This window comes from Leiobunum rupestre, chromosome 1 (genome assembly GCF_980474605.1).
Source record: "Leiobunum rupestre chromosome 1, qqLeiRupe1.1.hap1, whole genome shotgun sequence".
NCBI classification, from domain to species: Eukaryota; Metazoa; Arthropoda; class Arachnida; order Opiliones; family Sclerosomatidae; genus Leiobunum; species Leiobunum rupestre.
The window spans coordinates 93,284,214-93,311,020 of NC_143384.1; the positions used below are offsets into that span (position 1 = coordinate 93,284,214).

Sequence of the window (26,807 nt, forward strand, 5' to 3'; positions counted from 1 at the left end):
TACAGAAAAATTGCGAAGTAATTTCAACGATTACCAATTGATTACAGCGATTACATATTAATTACGGGTTGATTACAGAACAATTGCTGTGATCAGTTAATCTAGAGTGTATAGCCCCCGAGAAGATTTAATTTCCGTCTCCATTGGGGTATAAATTTGCAAGCCAATAATGAAACCCTCATTTGTTTAACGGCAAATTGCGTTTCGAGCTATATGAAGACGAGCTTTCATTAAAGTTTTCGTCTCGTTAAATTAAAAATCAAAAGAAAATTTCTAAGGGCCCCAAATTTTAAAACTTAATTTATTCGTAATGGAAAATAAGGCGAAACGCCATCAAGAGAGCGGCTACTTGAAAACTCGCGCGCCAAGACAGGGATGGGCAATTTTACGAAATCCATTTTCATCTCACAAACCGCTCACAAAATGGGGTCTCACGCTCTTCTCATTAGCAAGTCACAGAATTCTTATATCTTATACCCGTTCATATAAACCTCATTTACTAATAGCTCAACTCTTCTCTCGCGTATTATTCTAAAGAAAGGAAATGCTACATTTACAATTCGCGACCGAAAACTATCGCAACGCCCCCTTTAGTTCGCCATTGAAACCTAGATAGATGTTATTAGTTTTTCTCGTCGTTATTTGGTAAATTTGACTTTATAAATAATGAGACTTGCATTTTAATATAATTTTTTTTATCATTTGCTTATATTTTGAAATGTTTATTTAAAAAAAAACGTTCCTATGACCTTTTAATTTATCTGTAGCAGACGCTAGATCTTAGACCCTTACGCCACCTAGACTCGTTTTGGTCGCGAATTGAGCTCCCTCGGGCTCAGCTCGAACACACTCATATCTTCTCTCTCTCAATAATCTAAAATAATTCCATTAAACAACTCACTATATACTAAAAACATTCGCAAAAATTTTATAATTTTACCTCATTCAGCATCAAAATAAATTACAAAACTAACAAAATATTATAAAATTCCGAAAAAATAGGCCTTTCCACAATATTGCTACGACTGCCCAACTTGTTCTTGAAATTGTGCAGTCAAACCTATGGACGAACTAATTCGCTCTCTATAGTGGGAGAGCCGGGGAAGCATTGTAGAAGTGAGGAAAAAACAGTAAACAAGAAGGCCACGTTAATCTATATAAAGGCCTATTAACGTTAAAGCAAGAATTGTTTATTTCGAATTGGGGAGAGTTACGATTTCGAGAAGATTTTTAACATTACTCGAAGAATAAGCTGTTTCCTCCTGGACAAAATCAAATCAACTCTCTTAAAACTGTCTCACATTGTAAGAAAGTTAGTAAAGCGCTCTCTCTCTAAGACCCGCTCACCTTCAGGTCGAATATGCTCACTTTTGCTCATTTAAACAACCTAATATTTAGATCATCTTGTTCGTTAATAGCTAAATAAAGGAACAGCTCTGCTCATCTGCTAAAAATAATTTGGAAAATGCCTGGCTCATTCTGACTCCGATCGGCTCTAAAATGAGCGGGAGGTGCCCATCGAAGACAAGCTATTAGCCTCGATTGACCCTCGGATACTGTACTATAAATCGTAATTAAAAAAGGCGGCTAATTATTAGAGGGGAGAGCAAGCGGGGGCAGGGAGGACGCCTCTACGGCCAAAGTTTTGCCGCGATAAACTATTCATTGTCTTCGTTGGATAACCGATCAAATTTGCTTGAAATTAGGCTGCATGCATGACGCCCAGCTGGGCCCAGTTTGGCCAGAAAAGGGCGTTGACGTCCCGGAGTAGCTTTATTACATCGACGCCACGATTTTGATGGACAAGCATCAAAAGGATTTTGAACGGTTTAAAAAGAGGAACTTATAAACGATGATACGGCGACCAACACGAATTTTACTTAATAATATTTACTTAAAAAACAAAACTACTAAGATTTACAGTTGCGGTGTAAGAAATACATTTCGTGGGGGACGAAACCGTTAACATTGTTTATTTCTTCCTGTATCCATTGATAGCTATAAAACTACTATCCGTTTATTAGTATCGTCCAATAAGTTGTTTTTCTCTTCTTGTACTCTACTTTACCCAACAATTACTAATATCGATTAAATTTCGTGGTTCAAAACAATTATTATTTTCGCGTTCCCATATTTTCTATAACTCAAATATGATTGGAAAATTATAGACTGAAAAGCGATTTATAGAAATTTTGGGAGTGCGATTTGGGGGTGGGAAATCAATCTATTCCAATGTACTCCCATATTCCACTAATTATCAACCAAAATATTAAGAAGTCATTCATTTTGTTATTGCGAAAATATACTACACTTTGATCTTAGACAATCGAGGAAGAAGCTAATTATTAATTATCAACGAAAATTACTTAATAGATAGTCATATTTTGGTTTTTAATAAAAGATAATACACTTTTATTTTAGACAATCGACAAAAAAGCTTATTCTTGAATTAAAAATTAATTTATATCTACAAAACGTTTTTCGGTGTTTTTCAAATAGTATGTTACCGAATTATACGAAAAGCTACGCAGCTAATAAATGTATATCAACTAATGTATGGGTAAAAATTGACACTTTTTTAGAGATATCAAGCGTTATTGACAATATTTTAAAATATTTTAAATAATTAAAATATTATGTGTACATATTTGCTCAGAAGAATAGCATACATTTGCGGAATGTTAACTTCCCCTTGAACATTATTGTATTGCTACTTGAACACTTCTACAGGGGTTTGTAGATCAAAAATAGACTGCTTCGAGTAGAAATTTCAAATGACTTAGAAATCTACAGTTTACATTTCATCAAAGACTTACGGAAAGTTTGAACGCTTTATCTAGCGGACCATACTACATCCCTACCTTTTTATACAATATTGTATTAATAAAAATCCGACCACAGAAAAGGGAAAATAATTACAATGTAAAAGTTCCCGATGTCTCGAAACTCACGACGCGATAATAAAAAGAAAATTCTGGGGTCAAAACTTTTGCAAAAGTGAGTTCGTGCTGAAAGGAGATAATTTTATTTATGGCGTCGGAAACAGAAGACGCAAAATAATAGAAAAGGCGCGAAGGGAAAACGGAACCCGTTAATTGGAGGCCTGTATTTATTGCGTCCTATCTCTCTCTCTAGCGAGCGCGCGCGCGGCAGTAAGAACTCGACCGCGGCGACGCCTGGCGGTGGCGGGGGAAAGGAACAGGGAAGCTCTCGCCCCGAAAAGAGATAATGGTGCTGGCTCCACAGTTAATGGCCAACCGAGTTCTTTAATCCTTTAATTCCGCTAATCGCCGCTCGGGAGCGTGCCGGTTTCGCCCGGCTCTCTCGTACCAGCGCGCGCCCCGCCAAAGACAGAAAATGGCCTTTCCAGAGCAGGTGGTATGTGTGGCGGCAAAGCGGCATATAAAGGGGCTTTAACAGACTATATTCCTCGCCACCCGACCAGGCTTACGTCCCCCCCCCCGCGTTTTCTTACTCAATTTCTCTGGCGCCCCCTTACTTCGCTTCCCCTCCGTGCAAACTGGCGTTGCCGGAAAGGTCCGGAATATCGCGTCTTAGGGAACTTTCGCCGAGACTGGCGGCTCGGTTCTGCTTCGTGATTGGAGCAGGCACGCGACAGCCTCGGCCGCCGCGATTGGTTGGACGCGGCAGAGCGTGCCGTGATGGGCGGAGTCTAGTTTAGGGCACGGCGGAAGTTGAACTTTCGCGGAAGGATCATCTTCGTCCGTGGAAGAGACACACTCTCCGGTGCCGCGGGACTGACGATCCAGCGTATTCTGATATCTCTCGCAAGACTGCCGTTCTCCAACTCCTGTTTTTAGCTCAACCCGGGATTTTGGAAGATAGAAACCCAATTTAAATTACAAGTAAGCTTTTTTGAAAAGATTGATTTTAAATTTTACTTGTAAAATATTAAGTTAAGTTTAAAATTAATAATGAGACGCAAAACAAGGTTTAAATTAGTTTATTTTTTTAGCGAAATCTTAATAGGTGTGTTTACTTGTTTTGTCCTGCCCTTCGCTGTATGACTTTTGTTGTAATTCTGTAATATACATTTAACAATACGCTTCATCGTCGTTTGTCTAAGATCAAAGTGTAGTACCTTTTGGGATCAACCAAATAGATGACTTGGTATAAAACATTTCCTCTTTGAAATTGAATAATAATCGACGTTGGTCTAAGATAAAAGTGTAGTAACGTGTGAAATCGGCAAAATGGATGACAGCATAAAAACATTTCCTCTTTGAAATTGAATAATACGATTCTTCTAAGATCGAAGTGTAGTTGTAGTTGCAATAGTTCCATCACAGATTGAACTAAATTCTAGATAATTAAAATCTATTGTAATTTCCAATCGGTTTTTTAACGTCTCATAATTAATTTTCTTTCGTTCACAACATGCTTCTCGTTTGATGCAGTTCAGTTTCATCTGTAAAACGACTAAACCAGGAAAATAAATATTAATTTTTGTGTTTTATTTTGATAGAAAGTTTAAGTTAGTTCAGTAGGTATACTTGATTGAAGATATAAAACTCAAACTAACCTAATTAGCTTACGTTTCTGTATTAAATGGAAACAATAGTTTAAATTATATATCTTACAAAAGAAGTGTCATTACAATGAAACATACCAGTTTTTCAATAAAACTTCGAAGACTACCTGGCGTATTACCATCCGTAACCATGCCACCTGAATTTTTCCATCTAATCATGTAAAATTAACTTTAATCATTAACCCGTACATAAAACCCAAATAACCTAAAACATGTGGTAAAATAGTATTTCAAGCTCATATCATTCATTTAATTATAATTAATTAATTAATATCATAACGGTACCGGGGCGGGTGAAGAACCTCGAACTCACAAAAAGAAAAATGTTCCTAAAATTAAAAAAGGCAAAAAATCTATAATAAGAAACAAATTAAGTTAGAAGAAACCACCTATGGACTGTGAGTAGGATGATAAAATACGCGAAAAAGTAGATTAGTCCATAATTAACAGGGATAATATAGCTAAATCCTATTGGGTACGAGTTATTAGTAAGTTTTTTAATTTATTGAAATTTGTTATTTAGCTATATTATCCCTGTTAATTATGGACTAATCTACTTTTTCGCGTATTTTATCATCCTTCTCACAGTCCATAGGTGGTTTCTTCTAGCTTAACTTATCGTATATACTATTCTCCACCACTCTCCCCCCTTTTCGGCTTTCCGTTGCTATGCAACGCGTTTTGAAATTTTTAATGTTTAGGCTTAGTTTCTCCTTTAGATTTGACAGTCACCAGCAAGATTTCCCGCACGGTACTGATGAGTTCCAAATAGAACGAAACCGGTCTACCGTTGGAATTTCTGGCTATTTTATTTAATTTTAATTTAGTTTATTACTCGAAGATCTATTGGATCCGAGTTTCGCGTTTTTTGCTCGAAGACCTATTGGTTACGAGTTATTAGTAAGTTTTTTAATTTCTTGAAATTTGTTTAGGATTTAGCTATATTATCCCTTTTAATTATGGACTAATCTACTTTTTCGCGTATTTTATCATAAGAAACAAATAACAACTTAATAATCTTATAAAGTAATATTTATTATATCCAGCAATAATTTTTCTTTCGAAACGTATATTGGGAATTCAATGTGAGCCCGCGAACGTACAAATTTCAAGCTAAATTGATTTCCTTTAAAGGGAAATGAATACCCATTTGGAGAAACTGAAAGTAGACAAATTGAAACCAATTATTTCAGATATATAAGAACCATGCAGTTAGGTATACTTCACTTTACGATATTCTAGTCTTAACTAACTCTCAAACGTTTAATCATAACGCAATATACCTGATCAGACGTGTTCGACGTAGCCAAAAGTATATAATATTACACTCAGGAGAGAAATAGCCCTTTATTCGTATTCTGATAATGTTACCACAAAGCGCCCCGCTCGTGTCCAAAAGACGTTTCTGAAGAAAGAAATAGTTCGGCTACAAATAAACCACTTTGCGACCAAGAACAAAATGTGGGTTTTCATTAAGTTAATGGTTCTTACAAATATTGGCAAACCCAGTGAAGTAGCTGATAACTCAAAGCCCACCCTCCCGCAAAAATCTCAATGGGGCCGCCCTTTCCAATTTTTTTATGGTGAGCAGGCCCCCCCGCGCCGCGGGCCCTGTGGATCATCAGCTACGCAACTGGGCAAACCGATTTCCCTGATATTTGCAGGTTTCCCACTGGTATTTACCTGATATTGCAGGTTTTTCCACTGATACTTACCTGATATTGCAAGTTTTCCCATTGATGTTTACCTGCTATTGCAGGTTTTCCTACTGATATTTCCCTAATATCTCAGGTTTTCCCCTGATATTTACCTGATGTTTCAGGTTTACCACTGATATTCCCTTGTTATTTCTGAGTTTTCGAACTGATATTGCCTTGTTATTTCCGAGTTTTCGAACTGATATTCCCTTGTTATTTCTGAGTTTTCGAACTGATATTCCCTTGTTATTTCTGAGTTTTCGAACTGATATTCCCTTGTTATTTCTGAGTTTTCGAACTGATATTGCCTTGTTATTTCCGAGTTTTCGAACTGATATTCCGGGTTTTTCCACTGATAATGGCTTGGTATTTCATAGTTTTCCCTCTGTTATTTCAAGGTTTTCCCAATGAAATTTACATGATATTTACAAATTTTGCAACTGATATTTCCCTAATATACATTCCTAGTGTAACTCTCCGTGTCATTGTTAACTTAACCAACCTTTTCAAGAAGAGGTTGCTCATTTCATGATTGACAATTAAACTAAATTAATTACATATTATTATATATAACAGAAGTAATAAAGGCAAATCTTTAATGATAATTTGTACTCTTTAGGGCAAACTTTCTAAATCCTCATAAATTTATCTGATTTGACTCTAAATATGGGTATTTCCGTGATATTTCCTTGATTTTTCTGTCGACAATATAATTCCCAGATATTTCCAGGTTTTCCAGGTCTGTACGAACCCTGTAAATATCCCTAGGCAATGTAGTTTCTACGTATTACATTATCAAGCCAATTATAGAAGTGAAGAGAAGCACATTGTGAAAAACTCAATAAATAAATTGTGAATTTTAAAACCGTTTTAAGTCTCTTTTCATTAAGCCAAGTTTAACCGTGATACGTGGTTTGTCGAGAAATTCGGCCCTTTGAAAAGTGTCGCAGAACCCGCGAAGGAACATATTACTTTTTAATGTCCTAGCTCCGTACTTCTATTATAATCTTCCAATAAATTGTAATTCAATATTTGAAATTGTTAATAAAAGATAATAATAATAATATAATGTGAAACTTCATCGTGCACCTTCGTCACGGCTCGAGATTTTAAATTAATGTTTAAACAAGTGTCGGCTCGACGTGAAGTAGCGCTTTTTTCAAACGATGTCGCTATCATCATAATCAAAACTACATCAAGCTACATTTTGACCCAAAAGACGGCCGTACTAATAGGTACCCGTCGCTTTGATTGGCTCGTTTGCAAATTGGTCAATAACATAAATTACAGTAAATTTAAACAATTCTTTTACATGGGATATATAGTTTAGGTTAAAGTTCACTAAATAGAGTATAAGTGGTCTAAATATAATACTCTACAATGACGACGTTATCATTTGGCTGTTTTGAATTTCAACTTCCTTTGCCATAAATAGATGGCACCACGCTCTCCACTAAAGTCGTGTTTTTCGAAGAATCGGAAAGATTCATGGCCATCTCTAATAACAGGGGCCTTTTCATAATACAGGTGGCAATGATAGAGCCCACAATTGCTTTAAAACTAAGAATTATGTTATTATTAATTCTTAAGTGAAATGAGTGAGCTGTTATATATTTTCAGTTCAGAATATTAGGTGGTTTCTTTTCGCTTATTCTGGGATTTCGGAGTAGGGTAAGAAGAGTAAGGCTATGACGTCATTTTACTCCGATTCCGTGGTGGCGAGTAGTTTGAGTCGGAGTAAAAACGTTTTTCCCAAATGGCTGCCTGTGGCCTTTATAGCGGATAAATTCTGGCTAGCAGACGACAAAATCCGATTTACTAGGCCCAAGTCATCTAGCCACTTTTATTGCCTTTAAACAGGTGGCCGGGTTACAATGCACTATTACCGTTAACCTCAACAAGTTTTTATGGAAGGGGAAACCGAAGAACTCGGGGAAAACCCCTTTAATTAGTCGGGAGAGAACTTGCACACTCAAGCCAGAAGTAGTGTTTCAAGTTTTCACCCAGTGCCACAAGCTGGGATCGAACTCGGATCCTCTTGCTGCGGGGGTCCAAGTAAAATTTTAAATCTTATAGACTTGGTCGATTTTCAAGCATATATTTTCAAATCCCGTTGTGTCCCTTTAAACATTCCGATGTGGGGATTTTGGTTGTAAAAATAGGCCTTTCTATAAAGTAACATTGGCCTTATTGTTTCGATGTTGCTGCTGCCTCACATAAGAGTAAATTTGACGAGGCACCCTGTTTTTAAGTATAAACTGAACTGAACTTCTACGTATTTCGTGACGAATGAGCTACATAAAAACAAGTTCAGCAAGCGTAGAGCTCTTACTTTATTGAAAGGCCTATTAAATCGGAAGTCCAGAGCTTGTTTGAAATGATTTACTTTGCGGACATATTTTGTGTATAGTTAAGTAACCAATGATCTTAATTCTTTCGTTTGAAAAGGTCGCACCTGCAGAAACGCACCGGAGCACCAGGATTGAGGAGGCTGCCAGAAATAAATGCCGCATACAGGTAAGCGTGCACCAAATGTGCAAAGCAAAATACACCACTTCAGAAACTCACTATACCAAGAAGGGATTTAAGCAACGGAGAACATGGAAGTGGACTAGTTTTCATTTCCATGTAGTTCTGTCAAATTGTTATCAGAGTTTAAAAACGTCGTAACTTGAGCTGCGCTAAAGCTAGAGTTACGAATTTTAAAACAAGGGTTGGAAAAAAACCAGGAGTTTTTTAAATAAAAACCCAGAAAACCAGTTTTTTGTGTGTAAATCAGGTCTTTTTAAACACTGCTTTATTTTACTTTTAATCTATTTATCGCTTTTGTTTAACCGTGCATACTAATTACCAATCAACTAAAAATAAATAGATTAATAAAAAATATTTGTATATTAAACCATGCACAATTTCTTTGAAAAATTTATAGAAAATAGGAAATTTTTAAGTGATTTAAAGGAAAATATTGGAAAAATCATAAGCAAAAATAAGGATTCTTATCGAAAAACAGTAGATAAAATAAAGTTAAATATATGATGAAAAAGGGTACACGACGATGGAATGTTTTCAGGTTATACTACATGAGAAAACCTAAGGAATTTAAAGGAAAGTAATGAAAATAAAGGAAATGTGAGCACCTTGTAAAGGTTTGAGAAATGTAATCATTTCGGTAAGATAATGTACGAACATTTTGGAATAATTTTTAGATCGTGATTAAAATCAAGATTTAAATCAAGTAATATTTTCAAAAAATCGTTGATTTAAATCACACAATTTATTTCGATGTGGGAATAAAAATTGAAAAAAAATAGATTCTTAAAAAATTAAAATAAATAGAAAATCTAAAATATTAAATAGTAAATTAAATTTAATTAATATTTCATTTAGTTCAAGATTAGTTAACTTATAAAAGTAAAAGATCCGTTAATTATTCAATGAAAAAGGCCATAAATTGCATAAAAATCAATAAATTCAATAAAATTACAAAATACAGTTTAAATAAAAAAATCTATGGATTTAATTTGTATTAAAAAATTAAAAAAGTGCCAACCCTAATTTCTAAAGAATATTTGTGTTAGGGCATATATTTTACGTGAAAATATCCAGTACATTTGCTGCTAGCTTTGTTCGCTTTTAAGTAGCCTAATATACCTTTGCGCATTTTAGTAAGTACGTCAATTAGCCAAAATTATCACCCTACTGATTGTCAGAGCTCTACGCAATGAAATTTCCAGAACAGAGCACCCTAGATAATAGTAGATATACAAAATTACCATGAAAACAATAATAATCAATAATAATAATAAGCTAGGCTAATACCCAAGGCACCACCTTAGGCCCACGTAATCAAATTACATTTTATGCCAATAATTAAATAGGAAATGTCATACTTCTTAATATTATGTTACTTATGCTTCGTATTATAGTAATATAGCCACCTGAATTAATGTCTTTAAAAGTCGCTAGATGACTTGGGCCTAAGGTGGTGCCTTGGCTATTAGCCTAGCGGATTATTATTATTATTATTAAATTCAAAATAATTAGATCGCGAAATTAAGGTTTTTAAATGAGAAAATACCCCTTATACTATTTTCATACGTTGCAGCTTCAAACTCGGATTTTTTTAAATTAAAGTTAATTTTTCGTTCATATTTCTGTATAAAAAGATAGTTTTGGTCATGCTTTCGTTGGTTGGTGGGTGAGACCTTGTTTCACAAGGAACATACAAAAGTGGACCCAAAAATATCACATGTGAATATTCCTTGTGCTACTGACATCTCGTGATCGTGAGATTCGAACTAAACGAAACGTTACAGAAATTTGGCGTGTTTTCAAAATCTGCTTCACTAACTTCCGTTTATCATCTACAAAGTTGAAGACGCGTTTTTCGTCATGGAACTGGAAGTGACGTAATTTACGTCGTATAGCGTTAGTATTCGGTTAGTGTCAGAACAGACGATACTATATTTACTTATTTTTTCTACAAATGTTGTAGTATCGTCAAATCTATTTTTCTTCTTCGTGTACCCTGGTTCATCCATAAAACTAATTCCACTATTGTAAAAGTAACCGTTGTTTTCTTTTTTTTTAACATTAATAACGTATACTCTACCGGCAGGGTTATACAATATTTGGAGGTTGGATTACGAAAACTTGCAAATGGAACTCATAAGTCAGACTTGCTTACCCAACCCTCCCTACCCTTAATCGTTATTGCATGGGTGCACCATCTAGGTTAATTATTTGAAAAAAGGATAACCATAATTTCAAATATTTATTTAAAATATTTATTTGCTTTTAAGTTGTAATCGATCCAGCATTGGTTTTCTTATTTTTTTATCTGCAAATGAGGGGGCTGTTGAAAATCAACGTAAAATTCATCTTCTACCCGTGGCTGGTTCAAGAAAGGCTGATTTATTGCACTCAAGAATTAGAGCTGTGCAAAGTATTCGTCGTTATTCGATTTGACCAAATTATTTGGTCATTTTTCGGCAAAACTATTCGCACCGACAAATCGAATTCTAGTTTTTAAAATTCTAGAATACCAAATAGTGAACTTTGAAAAACCGACTATTCTATTTGAAAAAATTAATTGGATTTGGTCGATTTTAATCCAAATTTATCAAATTATTTGGTATTTGCATAATATTTCTACCGCCAGAGGGCACTAAATTAGTAAACAAAAAAACCTATTGTTCCTTTCTGCGTGACGAAACCGAAGGTCACGAGTGACGAAGCAAGCAAAATTTAAACTTGCAAGTTATCTTGACGTTTGTAAATAGAGATGAATTGTATGGGCACAAGTTAACTATGAAGTAGATGTATACGCTATAGAGTGGAAGAAACCATTTTGGGAGGGGTGATTCCATAAACTCTAAATTAATTATACAGAATTTAGACCAGTGAGGATATATAGAGGTAAATGTTCTAATTTGGGAAGAATTAAGGTCAAACGGCAGCTTCTACTAGGTAGTGGGTAGATACTAGAGTACTAGGTAGGCGTGTGGTTGATTGTGGGGAAAAATCCAACTAAAATTTGGTATAATTTAATAAAACCAATAAATTTGGTCGAAATTTTTAAACGTCGCGCTATTTGGTCATTTTCGAAATTTGATCCGGCAGATGATTCCCAAAAAACGACGTATTTGGTATTCGCCAAATACCTAAAAAAACACTATTCGCACAGCCCTATCAAGAATCGGTTTGGAACTGGTAAACCTTATATGATAACTTATATGATGTTAAGAGCTAGCTAGTAATTAGAGAGGTTAAGCCACCACCCGAAAACGTGTAGGAGGACTTTGTAGGATTGTAGACGTACCTTTGTGTGTACAGCCTGCACTTTTTACAAGTTCCCGCTACACGTTTTCTGGGCATTTTCTGTTGCTGACTTAACTTCTTTATTGACTTTAGACGGTAATTTTTACTATTTCATCGTCCCGTATCCTGCCATACCAAAAAAATGCACAAAGCGTCTGTTTAGCCACGGCCAGCTTTGACACTCGCGCAATAGCGGCCAACCCATTCGTTGAAGTTAACCTACGAACAAAAATATATCTCGGCGTTAAGCGCCCCTAGCGGAAAATTATTTTTAGAATAGTTTTTGCATTGAAGCCGATATAAAAACGAGCGTTGCGCTGAACGCCGATAGTTTTACGCGGGAAAATCCTTGTTCATGGAATTTTGGCGAATGGGTTGGTCGCTATTGCGCTAGTGTCAAAGTTGGCTGTGGTTTAGCAGACGAAAATCCTGCAGTTTAGGAGCCAGACTTAGAAATAGTGATATTTAAGTTTATTTTTATTGAGAGCCACTGGCCCAAGCGGGGGGGGGGAATTGGGGGAAAATTTAAAATTAGGTAGGGAAAATATTAAAATAAAAATTGGTTACGTTACTTACATAACATTTATTAACTTTAAAACGAGGAAGTATATTATATTATCACTCATAATCATTTGTAACGCTAGATCCCGCTCTCGTATAGGGTAGGAAAACAGTTTCAAAAACGGCGTACAAATCATGTTCCAGAAATTTCTGTAAAATGTGTAATAAATATTTTTTAATTAAATTGAGAGCCCCGGTGGCCCGCAACCCCCGTTCGAATGATTTATTTTAAGAGCCCACTGATTTTTATTAAGAGCCATTGGCCCCAAGACTCCCGCTAATTCCAAGTCTGTTAGGAGCTGTTGACTTGGGCACTACCTGACTCTATTTTAGCTGAAAAGGCTTAATTCAACTGCTTTTCGTTTTCTCCTGATTCTTGAATTTTGTTAATGTCTTCCATATTTAGTAATGAACTTTACTCGCGATACGCTGGGCAAGGCTTAATGAATTTCCAACATAATCTGCATAAGTGATATAGTTATATAACGGAAATTATAGCAGACGACGGTGAGGTTTTCACTGAAGCTGTAGCCAGGCTGAGAAATAAGGAATTTTTTTAAACTGGACCTGTGGCCAGTAGAGCCTAGGTAGTTTAATTAAAAACTGGCCACTGGCCACTTACCATTTTTAACCTTCAAAATCAGGCTTTCATAATTTATGGTCAAATTATCTATTCTTGACAATATGACTTGTGCTAGGGCATAGGCTTAGTAGGTTAGTTATTATGGGTATTTAAAAATTTTGGAGTGTTAAATAAAGAACTATAAAACTGCTTAAGCAATAAATTATGTAGAAACATCTTTATTGAGCAATGTTAAATTTATAAAATCACTACTATCAAAAATGGATAACATTTTAAGGCCAAGCACACAACATAGAAGCAAAGACCAAACAATTTTAGGGATTAATGCAATATTTTCTTAATGAACTAAAAACCAGAAGGGAAAAAACTTTGAATTAATTAAGTGGTCACTAGGGCATTTAATTTTTAAACTTTAGATTGGCCCGTGATAGTGCCTTATTTATCACACTGTCTGTAGCCAATCACTTTGGTTCTATACTATCTATTTCACCTTGAAATGTATGGCAACCCTGTTTTCCAATTACTTCAAAACAGAGCTGCCATAAATTTTGTGAAATGAATAAATTATAACTAAAAAAGCATGGCAACCCTGTTAAAGTAGCGTCCGGTTCTGAGCAATGTCATTTTACAATCTTACAAAACTCGCGGCTTGAGAATTTGAGAGAAATTGTGCTATATTTCTATTCGTTAGACCTTATCGAGTGTATCTGGGAGTAATTCTGATTCTCGCGCTAAGGCGTCTTAGCAAGAAATAAATCAAAGTTGGCAATTTGAGAAAATCGTACATATTGAATTACAAATGACGCAATATTGTTTGTATTATGCCCCGGCGCCATGAAAAGAAAACAAGGAAATATAAACAGAAGTGGTCTTCCACTCGTGAACGCTGTAAGATGTCCGAGTTCTCATTCAATTTCCGGTTGCAGCCATAAAATCCGGCTGCTCGGACCGCCGCGAATCGCGTTAAGGCAAACGAACTGGAAGTTACGATTGCCCGCGAATAAATTCCGCGGTGAGCGTTGCATCAGCGCGCCAGCCTGTAATCGAAGTTGGCCGTGATCTCAGAGTCCGCTCGCTCGCCTTTGCGCTCTTTGGACGATAGAGGGCGCCCCTTTCCTCTCTCGCTTTTTATTCCTTTTGGGCTCCGGTTGTATATAGTTACGATTCTTCTGTCTTTTACGAGAAGGCGGTACAGGGGGACTCGCGATGGGCGAATATTTTCCAGTTGGACGAATCTCGTCGCAGCCGGGTTTCGGAAAATTTGGTCGCCTATTAACTTCCCTGTCACAGTTATAACGTTGCTTTTCTTCATTATAATAACGGGGAGGAACGTATTTAGGCTACTGAGAACGCGCGAGTCTTTCTTTAAAGCCCACTAACATGATCTTCTACCTAAATCAACTCTCTCAAGCGGAAACCACAAAATTTAATGAATTGTATAGCCCCATCTGCAAATAATGATTTAATTTAATAAGTCGGAAATGGTGTCAAGGAAAATGTGTTAAAACAAAGCCCCAACAGATGACTAGGCAACCTAAATACGTTCTTGTAGTCAGCTGTGCAAAGGCTTTCAGTCATTTCCAGAGTCAAATCTCGAAACCATGCTAAAAATCTCGCGAAAACCCAGTTTTAAAATCAACTATTTAATATTATAATTTTATTATACAGGGTGTTTCAAAAGGTTATGCAAACAATTTGAAGTAGTTGTAGGTGGTGAGTTCAGAAGTTTGCCTTTTTTCCCCCATTTTACTACGATGAGTTAAAAGAGCGCCACAGAGCTTCAAAGTGTGGTCTACTAGCCCCTGGAAGTAGGCTGCAACATGCGCAAAACCCAGCAGCAGGGAAATGTGAACATTAAGGTTTGGGTTCGTGTGATAGCTAGGAGAAACAAACACAAGGAGAACGCAGCTAACTTTTAAACACATTTCATTGGACGAGCCTTTACGCTGAATGTTTAACGGGCGGGTTGGGGAGACAATTTCCGAATTTTCCCCTTCCGACGGCAGCAGGTGCTAAAGCGTCTAACCAATAAAAATTGTACACAAGAAAATAGACGACTTTTGACGGGTTGCGCTCTCCTTGTGTGGGGTGCTGTGTTTGTTGCTCCTAGGTGTGATAGGTAAAAAAACAAATCGAGGTAACCAGCGTAAACACGTAAACTTAAACAGTATGTAAAGTCCCTGCTGCTTGGTTTGGCACTTGTTGCAGCCTACTTCTAGACCACACTTTGAAGCTCTCTGGCGCTCTTTTAACTCATCGTACGAAAATGGATAAAAAACCGGCATACTTCTCAACTCACCCCCTGCAACTCCTTAAAATATTTGCATAACCTTTTGAAAAACCCTGTATATTGAAATTGATTTGATCAAATCGGTATCAAGGTTTCTAAAATCTGTTGTTTTTATTTATTTTCGGTTTTAACTTTATTTTTTTTAAACCATCCTATGTAAATGTAACGGCTTCAAGTCTTACAAGTTTTCATGAAAGGCTTGCGAAATTAAATAGGTGCTATCCCTGGCTAAAACATGGTTACCAATCTATTATCGTTCTTACCACTTTTTTTTATTAGAGGTGTAAAATTTTCGCTAGATCTGAAACTAATTGCGTACACATTTGACCTTAAATCTAACTAGTGCTTATAACGACTACCTAATCAGATGATGCAGGTCTTAATTTTTAGAGACCTGAAGATAATCGGCTCTTCAGGTCTGTTTTCATCTTTTATATTCAACCACGTACCAGTAATCAGATCTGAAACTGTATCTTATTAATTCCAAATAATTGATCTGAACTGATCTGCTCTAATTATTATCATATTGTTTTAACCAGATAGATGTTAGTGAACCAAAATGTAGTTCCTTAATTCATAGAAATGAATGTTATTGTATTAGACGTTGTGTAAGAGACATTGAATAGGATTACCAGATAACAGATGCGTTACTAGACCTGAGCAAAAAGTTTTGATGATTCAAATATCATATTACCTGCGTTTACGTTGAGATATTATCAGTACAAGGGATTAAAGATCAAAACAAAAATCCTAAACCGGTAACTAATCTAAATTCATTGTTAACTGACAGAAATAATCTAAGCAGATTAATAATAATAATCAGCTTGGCTAATACCCATGACACCACCTTAGGCCTAAGTCATCAAGCGACTTTTAAGGCAGCCATTAATTCAGGTGGCCGGGTTACAATGCGTAGGAGGGTGGTGGCAAGCCCTTCATGCCACGCGACCCAACAGATCCCTACTAACTATTATATACCGTTAGCCTCGATAAGTTTTATTGATTGGTTAAATTTTAATTACGGTTTATTTTTATTAACTCTCCACAAGATTTCATACTAAACTGGATCTGGTCAGATCAGTTCGCATCGGTTACTTAAGATAAAGTATCAGATATAATTTGCGATTAGTGGGAGCTTACCAGTATTGCTAGACATACACGTCAAAAATTTCGAGCTAATTTTTGGAAGGTACGATATTTTAAATGGTCTACTATATAGTACGCATTTTTCGATAATTAAGCTTACGATAATTTTTAAATTGAAAGAAAATACGCGTACGATAATATACGATAATTTTTTTAATTGGCTGAAAAACAGTTGAAACTGCGACTTTTTAAAATACAAGTTTTAAATCGGTCGAACTTTAAGTGTTATTAAAAAATTTATTTCAGTATTTACCACAAAATTAAAATTTATCGCCAGTTTTCTGGCGTACGATAATGTATTTCAGCAATCGATTTTTTTACTCTGGTACGATAATTTGAGTTTCAGGAATTGGCAACCCGGGAGCTTAATGTTAAACGCTAATTATAACACAATAATTATAATATTACTTTAAAATAGAAGTAAAGTATTTTAAAGTAATATTATATCGCTTACCATGGACAATAATCGTTTTATTTATACAATAATTATTTCTAAGTATCGTGCTTCTCTAAAACTGACGCTCTAGTGCCATGTTGAAAATTAGACCACGATGCGCCCACGAATGCTCTCCCTACAATATAAATACATACATTCTTAACCTAACCTAAATTAACCAAAACAATACCAAAAAGTAGACTAATTTCATCGTTTCGCGAACTGCATAGAGACACTTTATGAAGTAATCGGCAGCCAAAGAAATAGTTCTTTTTATAAATTATCGTGACCTTCTTGTTTCAATGTTGTTTACGTCACCGTCTCTAATTTTTACACGTCTACGAGCGCCCCCTACCTACAGTCGCCAGGAATATAGATTTATTTAGCGTGCAAATCTCCCGTGCGAAGATTACACTAATAAAGCTGTGTCTTGTGACGTAAGAGCAACATTTTAACATGTTGAACAACACCAATTTTTATTTCATAAATTCGACTATAGATCGATTTACAAATATTTAAGGGACAAAGACGACTTTAAAGGGGTAATATTCATCCAAGATAACGTAGTGATGGCGTTATTTTTTAGTAGATGGCGCTCTGATAGCAGCATGACGTCATAATTTTGATTTTCAACGATTGGTTGAAAGTGTTCAGTTTTTGGTGGAGAACGGTTTTGTCGAGATTTAAAATACCAAAATCTCTTCCCTGATTGGATAGTTAAAAATCGTATTATAGTGCCATCTATGGCGGAGAGTGTTAACTTCTGTTAAAATTAATTGCTAATTTAAATTACAAAAATTATATATTTTTAATAAGAATTTAGAGTACTATAATTTAGTAATTAATTAATAACTTTTTAAAAACGTTTATTTTTCATAAACTTTATAGTGTCGCCATCTATCTCAAACATTATTAAATAGGAAGGTACCTCGGGTGGATTTCGCCCCTTTTTGCATATTTCCCTGTTGCTGCGTTTAGTCGGTTATTTGAAATTAAGCAGTTAACGAAAACCCCCTTTTAGGCATACGTCATAGAGCAAATAACGTCCCTAGGGTTTGTGGCGATGTTTTTATGGTCTACCCCTGGGAGCGTTCGTTTAATATGGAAGAGCATAAAAATATTTTCCGGTCGAGGTCCGAAAAAGCAAGAGCGGCTTTTTACGAGACCACTCACGAGATGGCTCTGGCGTCGTAAAAACGAAGCTGCCCTTTCTTCATCTACGGAGCTTGGAAAGTTACATTTATTTCGCGACCTCACAAGTGTGTTCTGGAATTTATTCGCTTCCATTTGCCCAATCAAGATCTGGAGGCTATTGAACTTAAATACATTTGTCTCCATTTTTACATACAAAATAAGAATTTACATTAATGCAACACTTATCGCGTCCAATTTTTGGTATTTTACCAACACTAAACGAATTAACGGAATTAAATATTTTTTAATATCCTGTTCAATTTTTGAGTTTGACCAACACTAAACGAAATAAAGGAATTAACTATGTTTTAATATCCTGTTCAATTTTTGAATTTGACCAACACTAAACGAATTAAAGGAATTAACTATGTTTTAATATCCTGTTCAATTTTTGGATTTGAACAACACTAAACGAATTAAAGGAATTAATTATTTTCTAATATCCTGTTTAATTTTGGTATGTGATCAATACAATGCGAATAAAAGGAATTAAATATTTTTAATATCCGGTCCAATTTTTGGATTTGACCAACACTAAACGAATTAACGGAATTAACTATGTTTTAATATCCTGTTCAATTTTTGTATTTGAACAACACTAAACGAATTAAAGGAATTAACTATTTTTTAATATCCTGTTCAATTTTTGGATTTGACCAACACTAAACGAATTAAAGGAATTAATTATTTTCTAATATCCTGTTTAATTTTGGTATTTGATCAATACAATGCGAATAAAAGGAATTAAATATTTTTAATATCCGGTCCAATTTTTGGATTTGACCAACACTAAACGAAATAAAGGAATTAACTATGTTTTAATATCCTGTTCAATATTTGAATTTGAACAACACTAAACGAATTAAAGGAATTAACTATTTAATTTACCCAAAATTACTATTTGAATTACCATCGTTGGCAAATAAGATACTAGTTTCCCAAGGACGTGTTTGCAAACTTTACCCATACTTCCAATTTCATATCTGAAGTTTGCAAATTAAATACCAATTTGCCACGGACATTTTGCAAACTTTACCAATATTGCCTATTTTATAACCATAGTTTGCAAATTAGATAATTATTTGCCGAGGATCTTTTTGGCAACCTTAACTTAGACTTGCTTATTCATAACCAAAGTTTTTAAATCAGATACTAATTTGGCAAGGACGTTTTGGCAAACTTTAATGAGATTCGTATCTGATTTGCAATGTATGGTTATGAAATAGGCAATATTGGTAAAGTTCGCAAAAAGGTCCTTGGCAAAAATGTCTGATTTGCAAACTTCGGTTTTGAAATTTGAAGTCTGGAAAAAGTTTGCAAAAAGGTCCTTGGCAAATCAGTATCTGATTTGCAAACTATTGTTATTCAAATGGTATTTTGTTAAAATTTTTCAAAAACGTCCTTGGCAAATTATTACCTGAATTGCAAACTACGGTAATTCAAATATTAATTCTTGGTAAAGTTTGCCAAAAGTCTTGGGCAAATTAGTAAAGCGAAGTCTGAAAAAGTATTTCACAAAAAGGTCCTTGGCAAATTAGTTTCTGATTTACAATCTATGGTTATGAAATTGGCAAAATTGGTAAAGTTTGCAAAAAGGTCCTTGGCAAATTAGTATCTTATTTGAAAACTATGGTTATTAAATAGGCAATATTGGTAAAGTTTGCAAAAAATTCCTTGGCAAATTAGTAATTGACTTGCAAACTTTGGCTATGATATAGGAAGTCTGGTAAAGTTTGCCAAAAAGTCCTTGGCAAATTAGTATCTTATTTGCAAACTTTGGCTATGATATAGGAAGTCTGGTAAAGTTTGCCAAAAAGTCCTTGGCAAATTAGTATGTGGTTTGCCAACCTGTGGCTATTTCTGAAAATAACATAGCTTTGGTAAAGTCTGAAAAATTGGTTAGCTTTGGCAAATTAGTATAACACGAAATACCCCTTTTTGACTAGCACATTCTCCTGATTATTCTGTTATTAATATTTTGTTTAAGAAATCGGCTGCCCCATGGCAAAACCTTATAACCACCAAATTTTTGAAAAATTAGATTTTTACGCATCAGTTTTACTAAGGCATGTACGAAAGTACTGAAAAAGTTTCAGGTAAAAGTCATAAATATTTAACTATTTATGACTTAAAAAATGGTTTTGTATTTTATAATTTTCGCATTAAAAACCACGTTAAAATCTTATAACTTAGGTTTTGAAAAAGTCAAATATCTCAAAATTACGATCGTGGTGGTTAAAAGGTTTTGCCATGGGACAGCCGAAATGAGTAATAATTTATGCAATTCCCGCCAAAATGTTGAAACTGTCGCCATCTAGTTTTAATTAAAGCATTACAATGTAGCCTGTAAGGGCTTCGCACTAAATGTTTGTTTCCTGTAATCAGTTTGAATATGTCTATTATTAATAATAATTATTTTAACAAATGAGTAATAGCTTATGCAATTCCCATCGAAACATTTAAACTGGCGCCATCTAGTTTTAATAAAAGCATTAAATTCAAACCTCTCAGGGCGTCGATCTAAATGGTATCTTCTTAATCGTCCTTTACAGGTCAAGCAGGCATCAACCAATTGGGCGGCGTGTTCGTCAACGGGCGCCCTCTGCCGGACTACGTGCGTCGGCGCATCGTGGAGCTGGCGCTGATGGGCGTGCGCCCGTGCGACATCTCGCGGCAGCTGCTGGTCAGCCACGGCTGCGTTTCCAAAATCCTGACGCGTTTCTACGAGACGGGCTCGATCAAGCCGGGCTCCATCGGGGGCAGCAAACCAAAGGTCAGCCAAGAGGTCAACACTCACCTTCTATTCTATTCTATTAACTGTTTGCCTATTACTATTTCCGAGGGGGTGGTCACTTTAATCTGAATATGTACAAATCGTGGACAATCACTGAGTAATTGCCAGAAATCACTAGAAATAACTGAGTAATTGCAAGAAATAACTGTAAATAACTGAGTAATTGCTAGAAACCACTATAAATCATTGAATAATTGCAAGAAATCACTTGATATCACTGAGTAATTACAAGATATAACTAGAAATCACTGTGTTTTCCCAAGAAATCACTGCAAATTACCGATAAATAGCTAGAGATCAACAAATGATTTTGGGAAATCAGTAATCAGGTGTACAAAGATTTTACAAGTGACTTTCCCCTCGGTTGGATAATCGATTTTCACATTTCCGCTAGGGGTAAATGGGCGCTAGTTAGCTTAAAAAGATGTCGTAGTGCGTAGTAGCAGACGATTTTTCGATTTAGATTATACTACCTTTAAATAGTTTCTAGAAATATGTGATATCAAGAGTGTGTTAAAACAAGTGTCGGCACCACGTGAAGGAACTCTTTTTTCAACAGATGCCAGAACTTTCCTGGGCATAAATATGGAACTTTATACTCCATTGAAGATAAAGGCCCGTAAATATGGATATTTAAACTCCCTTTAAAATATTGCTCCATAAACATGGAACTTTATACTCCCTTTAAAATATTGCTCCATAAACATGGAACATTATACTCCCTCTAATATACTCCTCCATAAATAAGGAATTTTATACTCCATTAAAGATAAAGGCCCGTAAATATGGAAATTTAAACTCCCTTTAAAATATTGCTCTATAAATATGGATCTTTATACTCTCTCTAATATACTCCTCCATAAATATGGAACTTTATACTCTCTCTAAAATACTCCTCCATAAATATGGATCTTTATACTCTCTCTAATATACTCCTCCATAAATATGGAACTTTATACTCTCTCTAAAATACTCCTCCATAAATATGGAACTTTATACTCCCTCTAAAATACTACCCCATAAATATGGAACTTTATACTCCCTCTAAGATACTACCCCATAAATATGGAACTTTATACTCCCTCTAAGGTACTACCCCATAAATATGGAACTTTATACTCCCTCTAAAATACTCCTCCATAAATATGGAACTTTATACTCCCTCTAAGAATAGTACTACCCCATAAATATGGAACTTTATACTCCCTCTAAGAATAGTACTACCCCATAAATATGGAACTTTATACTCCCTCTAAGATTAGTACTACCTCATAAATATGGAACTTTATACTCCCTCTAAGGTACTACCCCATAAATATGGAACTTTATACTCCCTCTAAGGTACTACCCCATAAATATGGAACTTTATACTCCCTCTAAGGTTCTACCCCATAAATATGGAACTTTATACTCCCTATAAGGTACTACCCCATAAATATGGAACTTTGTACTCCCTATAAGATACTACCCCATACATATGGAACTTTATACTCCCTATAAGATACTATCCCATAAATATGGAACTTTATGCTCCCTATAAGATACTACCCCATAAATATGGAACTTTATACTCCCTCTAAGGTAGTACCCCATAAATATAGAACTTTATACTCCCTATAAGGTACTACCCCATAAATATGGAACTTTATACTCCCTCTAAGGTACTACCCCATAAATATGGAACTTTATACTCCCTCTAAAATACTCCTCCATAAATATGGAACTTTATACTCCCTCTAAGAATAGTACTACCCCATAAATATGGAACTTTATAATCCCTCTAAGATTAGTACTACCTCATAAATATGGAACTTTATACTCCCTCTAAGGTACTACCCCATAAATATGGAACTTTATACTCCCTCTAAGGTACTACCCCATAAATATGGAACTTTATACTCCCTCTAATATACTCCTCCATAAATAAGGAATTTTATACTCCATTAAAGATAAAGGCCCGTAAATATGGAAATTTAAACTCCCTTTAAAATATTGCTCTATAAATATGGATCTTTATACTCTCTCTAAAATACTCCTCCATAAATATGGATCTTTATACTCTCTCTAATATACTCCTCCATAAATATGGAACTTTATACTCTCTCTAAAATACTCCTCCATAAATATGGAACTTTATACTCCCTCTAAAATACTACCCCATAAATATGGAACTTTATACTCCCTCTAAGATACTACCCCATAAATATGGAACTTTATACTCCCTCTAAGGTACTACCCCATAAATATGGAACTTTATACTCCCTCTAAAATACTCCTCCATAAATATGGAACTTTATACTCCCTCTAAGAATAGTACTACCCCATAAATATGGAACTTTATACTCCCTCTAAGAATAGTACTACCCCATAAATATGGAACTTTATACTCCCTCTAAGATTAGTACTACCTCATAAATATGGAACTTTATACTCCCTCTAAGGTACTACCCCATAAATATGGAACTTTATACTCCCTCTAAGGTACTACCCCATAAATATGGAACTTTATACTCCCTCTAAGGTTCTACCCCATAAATATGGAACTTTATACTCCCTATAAGGTACTACCCCATAAATATGGAACTTTATACTCCCTCTAAAATACTCCTCCATAAATATGGAACTTTATACTCCCTCTAAGAATAGTACTACCCCATAAATATGGAACTTTATAATCCCTCTAAGATTAGTACTACCTCATAAATATGGAACTTTATACTCCCTCTAAGGTACTACCCCATAAATATGGAACTTTATACTCCCTCTAAGGTACTACCCCATAAATATGGAACTTTATACTCCCTCTAATATACTCCTCCATAAATAAGGAATTTTATACTCCATTAAAGATAAAGGCCCGTAAATATGGAAATTTAAACTCCCTTTAAAATATTGCTCTATAAATATGGATCTTTATACTCTCTCTAAAATACTCCTCCATAAATATGGATCTTTATACTCTCTCTAATATACTCCTCCATAAATATGGAACTTTATACTCTCTCTAAAATACTCCTCCATAAATATGGAACTTTATACTCCCTCTAAAATACTACCCCATAAATATGGAACTTTATACTCCCTCTAAGATACTACCCCATAAATATGGAACTTTATACTCCCTCTAAGGTACTACCCCATAAATATGGAACTTTATACTCCCTCTAAAATACTCCTCCATAAATATGGAACTTTATACTCCCTCTAAGAATAGTACTACCCCATAAATATGGAACTTTATACTCCCTCTAAGAATAGTACTACCCCATAAATATGGAACTTTATACTCCCTCTAAGATTAGTACTACCTCATAAATATGGAACTTTATACTCCCTCTAAGGTACTACCCCATAAATATGGAACTTTATACTCCCTCTAAGGTACTACCCCATAAATATGGAACTTTATACTCCCTCTAAGGTTCTACCCCATAAATATGGAACTTTATACTCCCTATAAGGTACTACCCCATAAATATGGAACTTTGTACTCCCTATAAGATACTACCCCATACATATGGAACTTTATACTCCCTATAAGATACTATCCCATAAATATGGAACTTTATGCTCCCTATAAGATACTACCCCATAAATATGGAACTTTATACTCCCTCTAAGGTAGTACCCCATAAATATGGAACTTTATACTCCCTATAAGGTACTACCCCATAAATATGGAACTTTATACTCCCTCTAAGGTACTACCCCATAAATATGGAACTTTATACTCCCTCTAAAATACTCCTCCATAAATATGGAACTTTATACTCCCTCTAAGAATAGTACTACCCCATAAATATGGAACTTTATACTCCCTCTAAGATTAGTACTACCTCATAAATATGGAACTTTATACTCCCTCTAAGGTACTACCCCATAAATATGGAACTTTATACTCCCTCTAAGGTACTACCCCATAAATATGGAACTTTATACTCTCTTAGAATAGTACTACCCCATAAATATGGAACTTTATACTCCCTCTAAGAATAGTACTACCCCATAAATATGGAACTTTATACTCCCTCTAAGATTAGTACTACCTCATAAATATGGAACTTTATACTCCCTCTAAGGTACTACCCCATAAATATGGAAATTTATACTCCCTCTAAGGTACTACCCCAAAAATATGGAACTTTATACTCCCTCTAAGGTACTACCCCATAAATATGGAACTTTATACTCCCTCTAAGGTACTATCCCATCATAAATATGGAACTTTATACTCCCTCTAAGGTACTCCCCCATTAATATGGAAATTTATACTCCCTCTAAGGTACTAACCCATAAATATGGAACTTTATACTCCCTCTAAGGTACTACCCCATCATAAATATGGAACTTTATACTCCCTCTAAGGTATTCCCCCATTAATATGGAACTTTATACACCCTCTAATATACTCCTCCATAAATATGGAACTTTATACTCTCTCTAAAATACTCCTCCATAAATATGGAACTTTATACTCCCTCTAAGGCACTCCCCCATTAATATGGAACTTTATACTCCCTCTAATATACTCCTCCATAAATATGGAACTTTATACTCTCTCTAAAATACTCCTCCATAAATATGGAACTTTATACTCCCTCTAAAATACTACCCCATAAATATGGATCTTTATACTCTCTCTAAAATACTCCTCCATAAATATGGATCTTTATACTCTCTCTAATATACTCCTCCATAAATATGGAACTTTATACTCTCTCTAAAATACTCCTCCATAAATATGGAACTTTATACTCCCTCTAAAATACTATCCCATAAATATGGATCTTTATACTCCCTCTAAGATACTACCCCATAAATATGGAACTTTATACTCCCTATAAGGTACTACCCCATAAATATGGAACTTTATACTCCCTATAAGATACTACCACATAAATATGGAACTTTATACTCCCTATAAGATACTATCCCATAAATATGGAACTTTATGCTCCCTATAAGATACTACCCCATAAATATGGAACTTTATACTCCCTCTAAGGTACTACCCCATAAATATGGAACTTTATGCTCCCTATAAGATACTACCCCATACATATGGAACTTTATACTCCCTATAAGATACTATCCCATAAATATGGAACTTTATGCTCCCTATAAGGTACTACCCCATAAATATGGAACTTTATACTCCCTCTAAGGTACTACCCCATAAATATGGAACTTTATACTCCCTCTAAAATACTACTCCATAAATATGGAACTTTATATTCCCTCTAAAATACTCCTCCATAAATATGGAACTTTATACTCCCTCTAAAATACTCCTCCATAAATATGGAACTTTATACTCCCTCTAAGAATAGTACTACCCCATAAATATGGAACTTTATACTCCCTCTAAGATTAGTACTACCTCATAAATATGGAACTTTATACTCCCTCTAAGGTACTACCCCATAAATATGGAACTTTATACTCCCTCTAAGGTACTACCCCATAAATATGGAACTTTATACTCCCTCTAAGGTACTTCCCCATAAATATGGAAATTTATACTCCCTCTAAGGTACTACCCCATAAATATGGAACTTTATACTCCCTCTAAGGTACTACCCCATAAATATGGAACTTTATACTCCCTCTAAGGTACTACCCCATAAATATGGAACTTTATACTCCCTCTAAGGTACTACCCCATAAATATGGAACTTTATACTCCCTCTAAGGTACTACCCCATCATAAATATGGAACTTTATACTCCCTCTA

At 35.1% G+C, this 26,807-nt stretch overlaps 1 protein-coding gene across 1 annotated transcript in view; it reads left to right on the top strand.

The window, feature by feature from the left end:
• Nucleotides 1-8,695: 8,695 nt before the first annotated feature.
• Nucleotides 8,696-26,807, top strand: part of LOC149968963 (uncharacterized) — a 33,898-nt gene continuing 15,786 nt past the window's right edge. The window contains exons 1-2 of the mRNA XM_090169673.1: nt 8,696-8,766; nt 20,832-21,052. Of these exons, the coding sequence (XP_090025799.1) occupies nt 8,754-8,766; nt 20,832-21,052 (234 nt within the window). The 5' untranslated portion in view covers nt 8,696-8,753. The remainder of the gene's footprint in view (nt 8,767-20,831; nt 21,053-26,807) is intronic.